Source organism: Capricornis sumatraensis, chromosome X (genome assembly GCF_032405125.1).
Source record: "Capricornis sumatraensis isolate serow.1 chromosome X, serow.2, whole genome shotgun sequence".
Taxonomy (NCBI): Eukaryota; Metazoa; Chordata; class Mammalia; order Artiodactyla; family Bovidae; genus Capricornis; species Capricornis sumatraensis.
Window position 1 is genome coordinate 26,930,343 of NC_091092.1, and position 17,261 is coordinate 26,947,603.

Sequence of the window (17,261 nt, forward strand, 5' to 3'; positions counted from 1 at the left end):
TCCATGTCATTTGCTCTTCCTGACAGCTTAAATAAGAACGTGCCTATTTTCGTGTGCACCATGGCCTACCCCACGGTTCCTTGTCCCCTGCACATCTTTGAGCCTTGCTACCGTCTGATGATCCGTAGATGCATTGAGACAGGCACACGACAGTTTGGCATGTGCCTTGGAGATCCTGTCAAAGGGTAAGCGAGGAGTCAGGTGCGTCAAGGGAGGTTGGGTGGAAAGGATGTGTGGTTTTACTTCGGGGCCCTTCCAGGTGCGTTTGTAAGGATCAGGGTCCCTCTGGCCCCTAGTTTTACCGTGTGAGAGGCTGCCTGTTTAAAGGCACCCAAGGATCAACCTTTTATTAAATAGCTGATACATATTCTAAAACTTGTTTTATAAGAGTGTGAGCCCTGGAATTAAACTGACTGGGTTCATATTCTGGCTCCAGCCTTGGAGGAAGTTTGACTTCGGGCAAATAACTCAACCTTTCTGTGACTCAGTTTCCTTATCTGTAGGATGGGTACAATAATAGTACCTACTTCTCTGGTTTGTTGGAAGGATTGGGGAGTTAATAATGCACATAAAGTACTGCTGCTGCTGCTGCTAAGTCGCGTCAGTTGTGTCCGACTCTGTGCGACCCCATAGACAGCAGCCCACCAGGCTCCCCTGTCCCAGGGATTCTCCAGGCAAGAACACTGGAGTGGGTTGCCATTTCCTTCTCCAATGCCTGAAAGTGAAAAGTGAAAGTGAAGTCACTCAGTTGTGTCTGACTCTTAGCAACCCCATGGACTGTAGCCTACCAGGCTCCTCCGTCCATGGGATGTCCCAGGCAAGAGTACTGGAGTGGGTTGCCAGTGCCTTCTCTGATAAAGTACTGAGTACAGTACAATAAACGGTAACAGTTACACATTAAGATCAGTTTTCACACAAGCGTTGCCTGTGGTGTTATTACAGCCATAGACCCTGGGACAGACAAGAAGGCAGAAGTCCCTCAAGATACAACATGGGGTATAGAGATGGAGCAGGGATAGCGGGCCAGGGAAACAGCTTATCAAGAATTTACTTTCTTAACTCCATTCCCTCTAAACAGGTTTGCGGAATATGGCTGCATCCTAGAGATCAGAAACGTTCAGTTCTTTGCTGATGGCCGCTCAGTGGTCGACAGCATAGGCAAGAGGCGCTTCAAGGTCCTCCATCAGGGCCAGCGGGATGGTTACAACACAGCTGACATCGAATACATTGAAGACCAAAAGGTGAGGGTGGCCAGTGCCAAGAATTCTGAAGCCAGGCTCGCCATGTAGCTTGGCAGATCAAGATGATTACGGGAGGATTTCTCGGCACTGATGGGAGCCTGGGGATTTCTTCCCCATCTGCTGCAGCCACTTTGAATGCCTCCGGGTTGCAGTTCGATTGTGGAACAGCAGTGCACAGCCCATTGTCCAGCCTTCCCCTGCTTAGTTGCTGAGTTGTATCTGTGCATGAGAGGTGCCGAGCCAGATCAACCCTGCAGCCCATTCAGCACTGGAATTGGGTCTCTGCCAGAGATACCAAGATCTGGAGCTGGATCTACATATATATATTTCATTTATTTATTTATTTATTTATCTTTTACAACTTTTCTTTTGAGATAATTGTAGATTCACATGCACATTTCTATTTTTAAACGTGCAACGTGGCCAAGAGCCCTTCCCAATAATCCATCATTCCATAAGTGAGAAAGAGGACATGTCCAGTTAATCCTGGGTTTTCTGAATTAATGGCTAAATTATCCTGTAATCATTGATATTTATATTCACTTCTTAGTACAAGAGTAATAAACATTTGCTCAATGAATAAATGTATTTGCCTTGGAAGATAGAGTTACACGCTGAGACACAGACACATTCATGTCCCTCTTCCCAGGGAGCAATGGGAAAGCAGATGTCAAAAATGAAAAGGAGAGAGCTGTGAACTAGCACAACCTAGGTGAACAGCACACATCCACTCAGGCCAGTTTGCATCATTAGTTTTCTATATGTCTGGCTGTTTCAGCTCATTTACCCAGCTGAACCTTTCTCCAATCCACCACTGTCAGCAGTATTTCCACACAGTCCATCATCCAGCTGAAGAGCCTTTCACACATCACACAGCCCACAGCCAGAAGGGTGAGCCTTCCCAGAGGGTGGCAGGAGGGATGCTCAAAGAGCCACGTGTTAAAAAGGGTTCTAGGTGTGATGGAGAAGATACAGAACGCTTCATTCCACTTTGGTACTTTCAGGTTCAAGGAGAGGATTGTGCTGAGCTCATGGGATTACATAGCTGTGTCTATGAGCAAGCGTCATCATGGTTCCATTCCCTCAAATCATCTCTGAAGAACCGGATACTCAATCATTTTGGTCCAATGCCAGAGAAAGATGCTGATCCCCAGGTATATGAAAATGTCTCTTTGTAATCAGTCATTCTCACCAGATAAGAGAGCCTGGGTTTTGTGATTAGATGGGTGTGTGGTTTCCATCCAGCAAATTTAGTGTAGAGGGGAAGATGGATCCAAATTGGTCTCATTCGGCTAGGCAGTGGGTATCATGGTTAAGAACAAAAGGACCCCAAGTCAGACTTGGGGTAACTAAAGTAAAGCAGTAGGAATTTGGATCCAAGACAGGTTTTGAGAGATTAGTTAAGTGAGAGGATGGGAGCACAGGCATCATCAACAGAAGAGTCTTTCATGGGAGTCCAGATGCCCACCGTGGTGATGTGTTAGGGTGACAGGATTCACAAAAGGCCAGGCCTAAAAGAAGGGGATCTAGGGGAACTGAGACCAAAGGCTGCCATGTCTCAGGGGCTTCAGAACTCTCTTCCCCATTGCTCAGGGCCAGCCACCTTGCAGGGCTCCAGCTGCAGGACCACAGAAACTTTTCATACCCAGCTCCCTTGAAGCTTAGCCCTGGAGGTCTAGACCCTTATCATTATCCTCGTTATGGGATGAGCAAGTTTCCTGAGAAAACTGACCCAATCCTTAAATCTACCCTTTTCTCTACTAGAAAAGAGCTCACTAGATTCTACCAGATCAATCTATTTCCTGGAGGGATAGGTCCATGTGAGAGATCCAGCTGCAGATCAGAAAAAAGCTCCCCAGGAAAGTGACAGTAGCTAATTTTCATGAAGCTTTCCGTACCTAGTGTAAATCAGGGAATAGGAGTTGGTGATGAATAGGGAGGCCTGGCGTGCTGCTATTCATGGGGTCACGAAGAGTCAGACACGACTGAGTGACTGAACTGAACTGAGGACAAGATTGGAGATGTTATTGTCAAATATTAATATTTTCACACCATCACCTTTCCACATTCTGAGCTAGCTTCTGCAATATCATCCCCATAACTTCCTTGATTCTTGACTTATACTTATTCTTGACTCTGTCACAATAGTAAAATAGAGTATGTTGGTTCTGACATCCATGCTAAAAGATTGATCCTCCTTACCTCTAGCTATGTGACCTTGGGCAAGTCCTTTCCCTTTTGTCAACTTTCCCCCATCTCTGAAATGAGGGAGGTAGACGAGAAGGTCTCTAAAGTTCCTTCTTCCTCTTGCCTTCTGAGGCTGTAAAACACCAATCTCTTCCCTAATGGGCTGAAGTGTCTTGTTTTCTCCAGACCACAAATGTGGCTCCTTCCCCCTATTCAAAGGCATCATGAATGTTGGAGGGAGAAGGGCAGTTAATGCTTCCCAGTGATCAGGCTCCTGGCTCTGGGCCAGTGTGACTCATGACTACGACGGAGCTCTGAGAAAGCTCACGATCAAGTTGAATATTCCCCTTCATCTTCTGGAAAGCATTTTCCCCAAGTCAGGCAAAAGATAGAGCTCAGTAATGGTGACAGCCTCTGCCATAAAAGAAAACACGGATGCCACAGAGTGATTCATAAGGGCTCAGTGACACAGAAAGCTGAAATCTTGGGTTCTGTTTCATTTCTTATGAGGACTGTTATCATGTTGCTTTGGCAGCAGCAGCAGCAAAAAAAAAAAAAAAAAACCATCTAGTTTGAGCCATTCAATTCTATAGCCCCAGCGGTCCCATTAATAAGAATGTTCTAAGGCTCCGAGGGGGTTTCTTAGAAACTGCCACATGTATTAACATTAGCTTAAATATCTTTCTTAATGATCTTGGGAAATACAGTTCAGGATATGTCGATCTAACATTCAGAACTTATCAGAGGAGGGAGGAGATGTTACAGACTGCAGCGAGGAACAAAAAGAATCCAAATGAATCTAGAGGCATAGAGAAGCAAAGAGGCAGCAAGGGTTGGGGGAAAATCAGGTGACCAACTTGGAGGCAAATAATCCCATGTGTAGATGGTTTGACCAGAATGTGGTTCTCTGCAGTCCTAAAGCCAACCTTCCGAAGGATGTGGGCAGGAAGCTCATTTGGGGCTTAGTAGGAAATAAGTTGGGTTTCCCGGGTGGCTCAGTGGTAAAGAATCCACCTGCAATGCAGGAGACGTGAGTTTGATCCCTGTGTGGGGAAGAATCACTGGTAAAGGAAATGGCAACCCACTCCAGCATTCTTGCCTGGAAAATTCCATGGACAGTGGAGCCTGGAGGGCTCAGTCCATGGGGTTGCAAAAGAGTCGGACAGGACTGAGCAACTAAACAACGAGAAAATAAGTCAGCAATGCCTACGATGTGTGCCTGGGACACTGCTGACAAACAGAATTTTGGTGCAGGATTTCTGTGGGGGTGGGAAAGCTCTTTATTTGAGGAAACCTGGGGTGGAATATATTTCCGTGTGACTGTGTTTTGCAATTGGAATTTTTGCAAAGTTTTCCTTTGAGACCGTGAACCATTGGCTCTGGTTTTTGGGGAGAAGCTAACTGTGGCCCATATAGTGACCTGGCATATATATGTAGACTCTTGCCTTCAGCCAGAAACAGGGAAAGGAAGGGAGGTAAGAGACACACAAAGCGTAAGAAGCCATAAGAACTGAAGGCTCACATGCTTTGCATACTAGGCCTAAGGGCCTAAACAGAATCTAAGAGGTGGAAGAGGCTGAATAGTCATCTCTTGACGGTCTCCACGGGGGATTGGTTCCAGGAGGCCCCTTCTATAAAGTGATGCAGAGCAATGAGTACAACCAGCCCTCTGCGTCTACAGGTTTCATGTCTGCAGATTCAGTCAACCAATTTCAGTCCATAGTTGGTTGAGTCTGCGGATATGGAGGGCTGACTGCAGTAGCTAGTTCAGCTCATGAAATCACACTGGCTAGAAGGTATGGTGTATTTATTAAGATATCAATGTGTCTGCTTTAACCACTACCAAAAATAACTGTAGCTTAAACTAGATAGAGAGCAAAAGTCATAGAGATGGGGAGCTAGGGCAGCCGTATTCCGTGAGATCATTCAGACACCCAGGCTCATTCCTGACAAAGCTCTACCCTCCTGTAACTGCTGCCCTCATCCTCCTGAGTAAAGAAAGTGATCATCACTATGTCCACGTTCTGCCCAGGGGAAAGGGAGAGAAAGATGAAGGCAAGGGCACATGCCCCTTTCCCAGAGAATGACTCAGAAGTTATACGCATCAATGCCTCTTACATCTCATTAGCCAGGACTTTGTCTTATGGCTGCAAAGGAGACTGAGCAATGTAGCTTCCCCCTCCTCGGCCCCAGTGGCTGTATGCCCAGCTAAGATAAAGGGAAATAGATATTGGGGAGGGGGTGTAATTAGCAGTCTCTGCCACACACAGAAGCAGTTCCACCTGGATTGTTTCCTGGCAGCTTTGGAAGCCTGCAGACTGGGATCGCTTCTGTGGGAATAGGATGAACCCATACCATTTCTCTGTTGCAGATCAACCCGAATGGCCCGGCCTGGTGCTGGTGGACATTAGCGGTTCTTCCATTGGAAAGCCGAGCTCAGCTCCCGTTCCTAGCAATGAGGTCCCTGAAGGATCGGCTGAATGGTATTCGGCGAGTCCTGGCCTTTATATCCCGAAACCAGAACTAGTGAGTGGATTGCTGAAAAGGAGCCCCCACGCTCCCCCACCACTGCGGGGGAGTCATCTTGTAAATATATCTAATTGCAATAACATCTTAGAAGGAAGTATCAAACAGAATCACTCTCCTGCTATTGATCAGAGAGAAATTCAGTGAAAAGACCAGAAAAATGTGATCTGTTTGCAACTTTCTTTCTGAAGATGCTTCTTGACATGCTGCACAACTACATGCACAGCAGAGGTTGTTTAAGAGCCCAGAAGAAAAAAAATTTTTTGATTTTGACATAAAATTTTCTCAAAGTTTAAAGTGGTTTTGCTTTAATTTTCTGTCTTTCATAGAGGAATGACTGTGTGGTTGAAATGTGATACCCAGTTCCTAATCATGTTGCTACATTATCTTACTGACTTTTGAGATCTCATTCCAAATGTTTCAGATTTTATATAGCATTGTGTAAAATAATGTTCATAGTTCTTTCTGTTTTAATAATTTATTTTTTTGCACTACAATATCTTTTTTTCCCCCTACATGTGTGTTTGTAACTATTTAAGTGTGCATAACTGAAAAATACTGCTTTATTTATTGCTGTGGTTTACCATGTACCTAGGGGGAAGTAACAATACTAGAAATGTGTGATTTTTGCTTTAACAGTTTGTGCTACATGTGACCCCAGTTCTTGAACCATTTCAGTATCTATCCAATTAGATGCTTAAAGGAAGTTCAGCATCATGCTAAGATCATCTGTCTTTACAGATTCTATTTTGCTTTCAATTTGAATGCAACAGTAGAAAACACTTATGGGATTCAGCATAGGTTATGGAATGAGCCAGGGTGCAATAAAAATAATCCATTTGCTATGGAGGCAGGATGAAGGAATTATTTTTCTGGACTCAAGAGATGAATTAGAGGAGTATATTTTATTACAATCTCTCATAGGCATTTATTTCAGCAATCTAATTATATCTTAATTTCTCTCCAATTCAGTTAGAATGGGAAGGCAGGAGAATATAAGTCTTCAGAAGTGATGGTTTTCAGTCTGGCACGTCACAACCATGCCCAGCTAGCCTCCATACCCCACCTCTTGTCAGTCAGGGTTGTGAGGATCATGGCCTGGCTAGCATGTGTGGAAACACTTGATGAGGATGGTTCATTATTAAAAGTGTAAAGAAACCAGGAAAAAAAGATGTAGAACACTTTTTAAAAAAACCCTCAAACTACCTTTTTGGTTTTTAAGTCTTTTCAAAGGAAGCAGATAGTTCATCCATGATTTTATCTAAACATGATCTTCCCTCCTTGTGATGGGCTAAAGATTTCAACACAGGGGAGGAACAGTGAAAAGAGGGTAAGGGTGAGGTTTTGTTCAGCTTGCTTAGTGCAGTTTGATTTCTTTAGTGCCAGGACAACCTGAAAACAGGAGTGTTAAAACAACCAAGTGAAAAGATTAGGGCAGGGAAGAAATGAATTGTGTTATTCCTACCTTCATGTGGACAGCTGCGATGCGTGACTCATGTGCAGCCCATCTACTCTGTTCCCGTGAGAGGTTATTGCCACAAGTAATCAGCCTGACTTCTTCCATCACCACCTGTGGCCAGAAACAGAAAAGGGAGAATGAGTTGATCCCTCAGAAAAGAGATTCACGTAAGCAGAAACCAAATAACCTCTTCTGCACTTTCTTAACGAACACCGTGTTGTCAGAACATTGTGGTCCCAGGTTGGGTGTTTGGAGCCCAACTGGGCCAGTAAAAAATGGAAGTATAGGAGTGGTTGCTGCCCAAGCAAACTCTCCCAGGCTCAGGGAGGAGGAAATGAAAGGCTCCTGCTCCCACCTGGTGCCCAACCAGATGGTCAGATACAGTCCTAGGACAATAGTTTCCATTATCTGCATAAATGCAGAAGAGGACCATAAGTGTCTCTGATTGCTAGGTGTGTTACTTTTGTGATTTCAGTTTTTCTGAGAACCAGTTTGTCATCTAACAAATGGTGATGATAAATACTGCATGTAGGGTTGTTATGAATACAGCATTAAGTGAGATAATATACATATATCACTTAGCATAGTGCCTAGCACATAGGAGTCATTCAACAAATAACTGCTATGATTAGATTATTCATAGTTACAGAATATCATCAGGGGCTACATTTCCATAAAAACCTGCCTTTACATACAATACCCATTTCCAACCGCTTTACAATTGGTTGAGGGAATCCACACCTCTGATTTTCAGACCATAACTTGATGATTTACATGTAATTCCTTTGGGAGTCAAGTCTGTTTGGGAAAATGAAAAGACTGGAAAACAAATGAGGGTTAGAAATAAGGGGAAAATCCCATGCCAGCAAATTTTCCCTCTTTCGAGAGGACTAAAAAGCAGTGTTGTTTGGAGGTCTAGAATTTCTGATATAATGGAAGCCTTAAATTCTAACTCCATAGAATAACCAACTCATCACTTCTTGCTCTCCAAAATGTATAAAATTCCACATCATAGGCTATTTCACATTGATGAGGGAGGACCTAACTGTAGCAATAGATCTTGGCTAGGCAGACATGCACTTGCCTCCCAGTACCCTTGATACACATTTGGATTGTTTTATAGCAAGCTTTTGTTTCAGTAGTGGTGGGAGGCAAGGTGCAAAGCTAAGCCTTGACTTTCTTTGATATGTACTTGAATGGGGTAATCAACTAGACATGACCATTTTGCTGTTTGTGAATTGATTTTACTGCAAAGCTTAAGAATAAAGAGTATACACAGTATAAACATAAAGTTAAATCTAGGCCAGAAGGACAAGACTTCCCCCTTGGTAGTCAGTGCCATTTATTCAGCTAGTTTATTGTGATTGACGTAGTCTTTTCCTAGTAGGTTATTTTCCCTGTGCGTGCGTGTGTGTGTGTGTGTGTGTGTGTGTGTGTGTGTGTATAAAAATGTATATAGGTGTATATAGATGTGCATATATATATATATGTGTGTGTGTTTGTGTGTGTGTGTACTTGTGTGTATATATATATATATATTAGGTACCAAGCAGACATTATGCCTTTCTGCTTTGTACTGTACTATTATTGCTGCTAGCTAATAACCAGCAAAATGTAGAAAATGAAAAATGATAAAAACTAATCTTCTGTAGATAACTTGGAGAAAAGAGTGCTTGCCCCTTATGTAGTGGGGTAGAGAACTGACTATGTCAACAATTTGCCTTTTCTGAAGGATGACTGCATCTAGTCCTCTGCTGCCATAGCACTCTGGGGCTAGCCAAATCACTGCGCATGTGGCGCTTCCAATTCTGCTTGTGGAGCCGAACTGGGTTCAGATAGTCCCCTGTGACTGGGTGTTAGAGCGGTGGAGCTCTGAGGCTGGTTCACAGCACCCAGAGGTCTCTCACTGCCAATAGATCACATACTGTTGATGGCCTGGAACCCACTGGGGACTATGTTTCTCCTCACCAATTCCTTTTCCAGGATGGGAGTGTTATTCAGGGACTCGTTCCTTGAGTTCCCAACATGTTGACTTTGCATCCATTTCTGTTTCCCAAGGCAGAATCATAGCAGAGATGTGCAATCGAGATGCAGATAGAAGGCATCCCAAATAAGAGAAAAGGACAGATTTTCAGCCCATTCTTGGGCATGAGGAATGAGGTTTTGATTTGATCAAAGACAGTTCTGAGAAGCAGCCAGCTGCATGGCCTGCGATTTGTGGCCTTTCCTGAGTGCAAGAAAGAAGGAAAAGGAGCCAAGTCAAATGTATGCATTTGGTTCCTCTTAGAATGATAGCCCCCACTGTTCAACTGTTTAATAATCTGGATTATGCACAACCAGAGGTGAAATGAAGACATTTCCCCTTACAAATGGGTATTTTCAAATGCGCTAAATTAACCTTGAGAGAGAAGTGCCTGTAATCTCTGTTCCTGGTGTCATTTTAAAGCTTTTGCTTCGTGATTGTGTAGCTGTTTAAAACCTTGTCGCAGCAAATGTGATTAACAAGTTTACAAAGCAACACTGTAGCTTATGCTTCATTTTGAAAGTTGCTTGACATTTATCTATAGTCAAAGCAATGATAATAAACAAAATCAAAGGAGAGCAAATAGTTCAGTGTGGCATCATAGGCTTTACCTTAGATAAACTAGTTCCGTCATTTTATGCAGTTCTTGGTAATGCCAGGATTAAAATATCAAGCAAGCCATTTAAACAGTGGCAAACGTGTCTTTGTGTTTGTAATTCCCATTGTTTGTTAAGCAGCCATTTTACTCTTGCATTGTAATGACCCAAACGGGGAATAAATATAATGCTTCTTTTTTTTCTTCCCGTATTGCTATTCAACTACCTCTATATGCTTGTTGTCTCTTTAGGGTCTTCTTTCCTCTAAATCTATACAAATGAAGTTTCAGCTCATCTATGTTGTAATAACAATGTGATATAGACAGTCTCTGTGAAAGCTTGTTGTTCATTTAAAAATGTTTCCTATTGTCTCACTTTGTATCTAACACAACTCTACCCATACTGTAGGGCAAGAATTGCCCAAATGACTTCAGTATTTTTTTGTCAGAAGCTGAATTGAAAGCGATCAGAACATCTATTTTGTTCTTGTTCCTATTGGTTGTAATACATTTGACTGGAAGATGTTTCAAGGAAATAGACCTTATGTATGTGACAGCAAGGCAGGTGTGAACTGATTAAACTAATTGTTTAAAAATGCACCAGAAAAGCTTGTTGTTACTAATTATGTTGAAACTTTTTGCTAATAACCTGCCACTACTTTGTCAATCCGTTCATATATTGGGTTTGTTTAAAGCAGAGCACAATACCTAGTATATTTTCTTTGGCATGATAAAATGTTCATGAAAGCAAATTTCATGTTTTTATTTTGATTCAATGGTGTCTCAACAATTGGCTGAAGCTAAGGCCCACAGCATGAGCCGTTTGACAGGAAAACGGGTAAAATTGGCTAGGACAATGAGTGATATTGACTGAGCTGACACTGGCATAAGAGCTTCAGTAACATCTCACCTCCTTTAGCATACGCGTGTTAGTCTCGCACCACTGAGGACTTTACACAGGTTCCATTTTGCTGCTGAAGAAAAAAAAGACATGGGAGTAGAACAATTTAAAAAATGATAGAAAACTCCACTTGGGCCTGACCATGTTTGTAACAGAATCTTTCTGGTAATTGAGAAAAATCCGAACTCTTACCAGCCAGGTCCCAGAGGGAATACTTGGTTCTGTTGGACATGTCCCTTCTATGCCTTATTTGCTGCTGTCTGGTTCTCATGAGATAGAGCACACACAGGCCAAAGGCACAGTCTTCCCTTCAAGGCAGGTCTTCTGCCCAGAATGCCACCTAATTCTCTCTGGAGAACTGGATTGAATTATCTTAAAAGAAGGTCTTGTTCAATCAAAGCCAAAGCCAACACTTTCTGCTTTCTCTCTGCTGGGATCCACCCTTTGAGTTCTCCACGGCCAAAGATGCCTCCCTAGAAGGAACTTCCGGTCTCAAAACAAGACAGGAGCCAGAGAAGGGATGGACAAATGCCCCCAACGCACAGGCTCCCAGATGTTTAAACTTTCCTGCCCTCTCTTATGTTCTATGATTTCTTCACTCCTAGGAGGGACTGGGGTGGGACGGGAAGGAGCTGATGTCAATACTCTCCAGATTGCCTTCTTCCAGGCAATGCATAAACTTCCCAGCAAGACTTGTCCATGGTCAGCCCACTGCAGAGCCATGCCCTAGTCAAGGCAGAGGAGGGGGAGGCCCCAAGGAGCCCTGCTCTAGATCTCAGAGTTCACCTCTCCCACCCTTTCCAGTTTTCTGCTACTGATTTCCCCATTTCAATTGATCCTCACATTGACTGGTCAGCCATGTTTACTGTCCACACATGTATGACCCAATGTCATGGTTGCATTACAAAGTCCTAAAAACCCCTTTCCTCCACTTAGTGAAGTGCTTCCCACTAGCCCCCCTGTAGAACACCACCTGCCTCTCAATAAGTCAACATCAACAATTTCTGGATACCACAAGTGCAACAAAGTTAAGTCCCCAAATAGCTTACTTAACAGAAGTCAAGTTTTGCTATAAAAATCTTGCTTCTCTTGGCTATTAGAGGTGCATTATGGGAACATCCAACACAGGCACAGGAAAAGGGGAGATCACTGACCCTTTGGACCATGTGCTTCTCCTACAAGCCCCAGTGAGCACTTTCATAAGAGGACCAGGGCTGAGGGTTGGGAGAGCATGAAGTCTACAAATGGAGTTAAGCACTTTGGTTTCAGCAGTCTACAAGGATAAGTTCCAACTGGAGGAAGGGAAGGAGGAAATGGTTAATCATGACAACTCACGTGACTTCCTTTTACTGCCTTCTGTGAAAAACTTCACGCATCCTCTTCTCATAGTGACTGGATTTGATCTTCCATCCTGGTTGGGGATACCACTTATGCCCAAACCAAGACTGAAGTCATGTCTTCAGGAAGCACAAGTCATGTTCTTACACCCTTAGGTGTTCTAAGGCCCAACTAACATACACTGAGTGTTCCCTGCATACCAGGCTCTTTTCTAGGTTTTCAAATATTTAGCGTCTCATGAGATCTTCACTCTAATCTGTGAGGTATATCTCTAGTCCCATGTTATAAGTAGTAAACTATAGCACAGCCTGGTTACAGTACTTGCCTAGGGTCATACAGATGAAAACCTGGGCAATCTGATTCCAGAGCCCCCGACCTTCACTGCTCTTATGAGCTCCCCCCACAGGGTGCCACAGATTCACCTAGTGGACACTTGGTTGGGGAACCTGCAGAAAGGGTTATAGTAACCTTTTCTGTGTGAGCAGCACCCCTTGACCGATAATAAACGACATGCAGGGTGTTGTGCTCCACATTATCATGTTTAGTCCTGAGGTGGGTCCTGTTGTCATCCCTGTTCTACAGAGGAGGATGCTGTGCTTCAGAAAAAGAATGCAACTTCTTGAAGGCCACGCAGCTGACCTTGGGATCCAGGCTGTCTGACTCCACAGTCCTTAAGCTGCCTCTCATGAACTCCACCGCTCTCATTTCTCAGGCCTCACATTTCTTATATTCTGACAGCTGCCGCCCACCCCCCACCAAAAGACATCTATCTAATAGGAAGACCAGAAACAAAAGATTTCAGGTTGGTTCTTAGGTCCAATAATCCCATCAAGTGCCTGGTCTGTTTCCATCTTTCCCGAATGTTTTTCTTTTGTTTTGTCTTTTGTGTTGGTTTTTGGCTGCACTGGGTGTTCATTGCTGTGCGTGGGCCACTCATTGCGGTGCACGGGCTACTCATTGCATTTGCTTCTTGTTGCAGAGCACTGGCTCCAGAGCGCAGGCTCAGTAGTTATGGCTGGTAGTTGCTCCATGGCATGTGGAATCTTTCTGGACAAGGGATCGAACCCATGTCCCCTGCATTGGCAGGTGGATTCTTAACCACTGGACCACCAGGGAAGTCCATCCTGGATGTTTTTAAAGCCTCATCATTAATGAAACAACTTCACAAAGAAGGCTGTCTACCTCATCCTTCCCGCTGGGAGCCAGGTGCCCAAAGGGGTGGGGTTTTGTTGGCCATCTGTAATACAGGACTATAAATCCACAGATGAAAGGATTTTTTCTAAGTTGAAAAAGGTGTTTTGCATTCTCCTTAGAATAGCCTGTGACATCTTACCGGTTCCCTCATTAATTGTAAGTTAAACACAATCTTTGTGTTTGAAAAATAGATAAGCGAAAAGGGGATGGATCTTTTGATGCTCACATCTCCTTCAAAGTTCAGATGGAAGGGTATTCACCAGAGGCCTTTCCACCTGTAGGAACTGGCAGCAAAACAGAGGCTCAGCTACAGTGGTAATTCTTAGTCCAGGTCCTGCAAGGGTAGGACAAGTATTTACAGGACACATTATATGCCAGGCACTGGGCTACAGAGAAGAACACAGGACATCTGTGCCCTTGAGAGGCTCACAGCCTAGGGAAGAAAATGCAGGGTATTACATAGATACACAGAGCATTACTTTCTTCAAAGGAAAAGCACCTAATTTTGCTTGGGGTGGTATTCAAGGAAGGCTTCTTGGAGGAGGTGATACATAAGCTGAATCCTGAAGAATGAGAAGTTTTCCAGATGAAAGTGTGGAGAGGGATTGAAAAACATTCCAGGCAGAAGAAACACATGAAAAAAAATCTATTAAGTTCATAAAGAGAGCATCAGCCAATGGTGTGTAATATTGTGAACAGTTCAGTCCAACAGAGCACAGGACCCAAGGCTTGGCAATTCCTGACAGAGAAGCAGGCCCCAGTGTCTCACACTTTTGTTTTATCCTGATTGAAAGCACCAGCCACTGTCTGGGGAGACCTGTGCAGTGAACTTCTGGGAGGAGGTGGGCTAGCATGGGAGAGCCCAGCCTACTGGCCAAGTCAGGTTTCATGGGGCAACTGCCATGGGAGCCGCTTCAACACAGCCTGACTCCTGCTGTTGGCCCAGGAGCCCTGTTATGATCCAGGCGAGAGAAAGAGAAGCTGGGGTAGTTGTGGGAGGGACATGCTTTGGGGAGTGACTGAAACCTTCAGAAGTGGGGAGGCCAGGGTAGAGTGGGGAAAGGAGTTGGCTGGGCTGGAGTGAAGGGTTGTGCTTTATAAGATCTGGAGGCTTTAGCACAATGGACCCAGATGAATCTTCTCACCTTGATCAACCAGACATAAACGGGGCCCCTACAGTGGGGCACTAGAGCTGGCTTATTGTCCTCATGAAAGACAACTGTTAAGATTTCAGAAATTTTACAACCTGGTTGTTAAACATGGCCATCATTTTTAAATGAGTTGTATGAACTTACAATTAAATAAGTTATGTTAAAAACAAAGTAATGGATACTCCAAGTTGATCACTTCCTGATTGTTGGACTACTTTTCACTCTCATTCATGCTGTTGAAGTTATTGAGCCCTCCCGCATCATAGTACGCCACTCACTGAGCACCTCTCGTTCAGTGACATCAGGTTATTGAGCCCTCCCGCATCATAGAACGCCACTCACTGAGCACCTCTCGTTCAGCGACATCAGGTTGGTAGCTGAAATCAGCCATGGTGGGAGATGTACAGCACACTAGAAATTAGGGCTTCTCTTCCAGAGAACAGGTTGCTATATTTTTACCAGCACAGCACCGACTCTGGGTCATTTTCCTTTGTCCATCTCTCAACTTACCCCCAGTGCCAATAGCTATTTTCACGAAACAGCAATCCTGAAAACTAATGTGTGTGGACATGCAAAGTGTTAGGAGTCCAGATTTCTGGTGGACTCTTAGATAATTTATTCATGCTTTAAGAGAGGTCTTGGGGGGACGCCAAGATGGTGTGATTGACAAGACATTTTCAGACCAACATTTTCAACCATTGTTGAGATGGGCATAATAGACAACAATCCCTTCTATGCTTTTCTTTAAGATCATCCCTCAACATCCACCCCCTTCAAACCACAAGCCTGAAACTATTCTCCTGGCCTAGGATTTCAGTGGAATTAAACAGTTGAGTCTTCATCATTCATCTCGCTAAGGTCATGACAAGATGGACTGACAGGTCCTTAGCCCAGGTGTTCCCAGCTGGAGTGGTTCATAATAATAACAATACGAGTTGCAGGTAACATATACTGAGTGCTTACTATGTACCAGGCAGTGCTCTTTAGTGCTCACAACAATCCTGGAAGGCAAATACCATTACCATCCTTATGTTATAGAAGAGGAAACTGAGGCTCAGAGAGGTTAAGGAACCTGTTTAGAGGCACAGAGCACTCAAGCCATGGAGGGAGCTAGGGATCCAAGCAGTCGGTTTCTAGATTGTTCCTTTCTCATCATGGAGGGGAGATTGCTCCCATCCAAGCTGTCCTCATGGTTCTTCCCTTGGCTTGGCCAGGACTCATCCACTCCTCTCTCTGACCAGACTGTACTCTCTCCATGTTCATTGAGGGATGGCATACCTAGAGGCTTATATGTGTGGCTGAATTTGACCATTAAGTGAGAAAATCACAGAAGCTGAGAAAGTCCCAGACTGTTTCCATTTTATGATTCTTCCAGTGTAATACAAACAAAAATATGAGGAAATACCAAAGATAAGTTTACAAAATTTGTAGTAACACATTCACGCATTTAATACAGAGAAACGTCATGCAATATAATTTTGTGAGTCATAAGAGAAGTGGGGCGTTTGTCCAATGAGGATAGTTTAAAGATTAAAAACTTCTAAGAATCTGTTGCACAACAATATGAACATAGTTAATATAACTGAACTTTATACTTAAAGTTGATTAAGATGGTATATTTTACGTTAACTGCTTTTTACTACAATTAAAAAAATTATAGCAAGTATATGAAAAACTGAGGAAAAGTCAAAGATAAGGTTATAAAAGTTGTGGTAACACATTCATATATCTAATTACAGAGCAGTTTAATACAGTATGACTTTGCTATTCACAGGCTAAATCCAGTATTTATATAGAAATTAATTTGTATTGCAGTGTATGTAGTGTCATCTGAAAATGGGGCACAAGCTTTAAGCTATATGGCGAATATTGTGCTTTCCAAACCTATCAATGAAACTCTGTGAATGTATGAAAAATAGCCTAGTTGTGAGATAACCCCAAACACTGAGGTCGGTCGTGAATGTAAGGCATTGATCAAATGGCTTTCCTAGTTGCCCTGGCCATGTTTTTCCCTGATCTGACATAAGGCTTCTGGCAGTAGAGGACCTCTCACAAGTAGTGTCAATTTCACACTCAGTTTCACAGCTCTGACCTATACTGTAGCTTCCAGAGGGATCCCACAAGCTTGAAAGTCCTTCCAGGCCAAAACAACCTCATCTTAACTTTTTTGATCATTCAAGCACAAAGTTTAACCTTATTTCATCATTCTATTTTTTAAAAAAAAAGTTTAAAAATTGAAGTATAGTTGATTTATTGACACAATTTGTGTTAGCTTCTGGCATACAGTAAAGTTATCCAGCTTGAATAACTGGCTGTATATTCCTTTTCAGATACTTTCCCATTATACTTTATTATAAAATGTTGAATATAATTTCCTGTGCTATACAGAAGGACCTTGTTGTTTCATCATTTTTTATATTTCTGTATGTCACAGGTCATCACCTTTACTGTGTTACAAGTGCAGAACATTATGTGTCTGCTCTCTAGAAAAAGGCACACACACTATTTTGAATACACTTTGCATATATGCAGTCTACAGACCTCCTCCAGATCAGTGAAGCCCATTCATGTGCTCTCTGTGGAAGAACTTTCTACACGCTGAAGTCCACACTAATAGTATTTGTTTGAGGTCACCAAGGTTAACAT

At 43.2% G+C, this 17,261-nt stretch overlaps 1 protein-coding gene across 3 annotated transcripts in view; it reads left to right on the forward strand.

Moving 5' to 3' along the window:
• LONRF3 (LON peptidase N-terminal domain and ring finger 3) overlaps positions 1–5,955 on the forward strand; it is a 34,383-nt gene extending 28,428 nt beyond the window's left edge. For all 3 annotated transcript variants that reach the window (XM_068962764.1, XM_068962765.1, XM_068962766.1), the window contains 4 exons: positions 27–185; positions 1,079–1,241; positions 2,246–2,395; positions 5,800–5,955. In XM_068962764.1, the coding sequence (XP_068818865.1) occupies positions 27–185; positions 1,079–1,241; positions 2,246–2,395; positions 5,800–5,955 (628 nt within the window). The remainder of the gene's footprint in view (positions 1–26; positions 186–1,078; positions 1,242–2,245; positions 2,396–5,799) is intronic.
• The last annotated feature ends 11,306 nt before the right edge of the window (positions 5,956–17,261 follow it).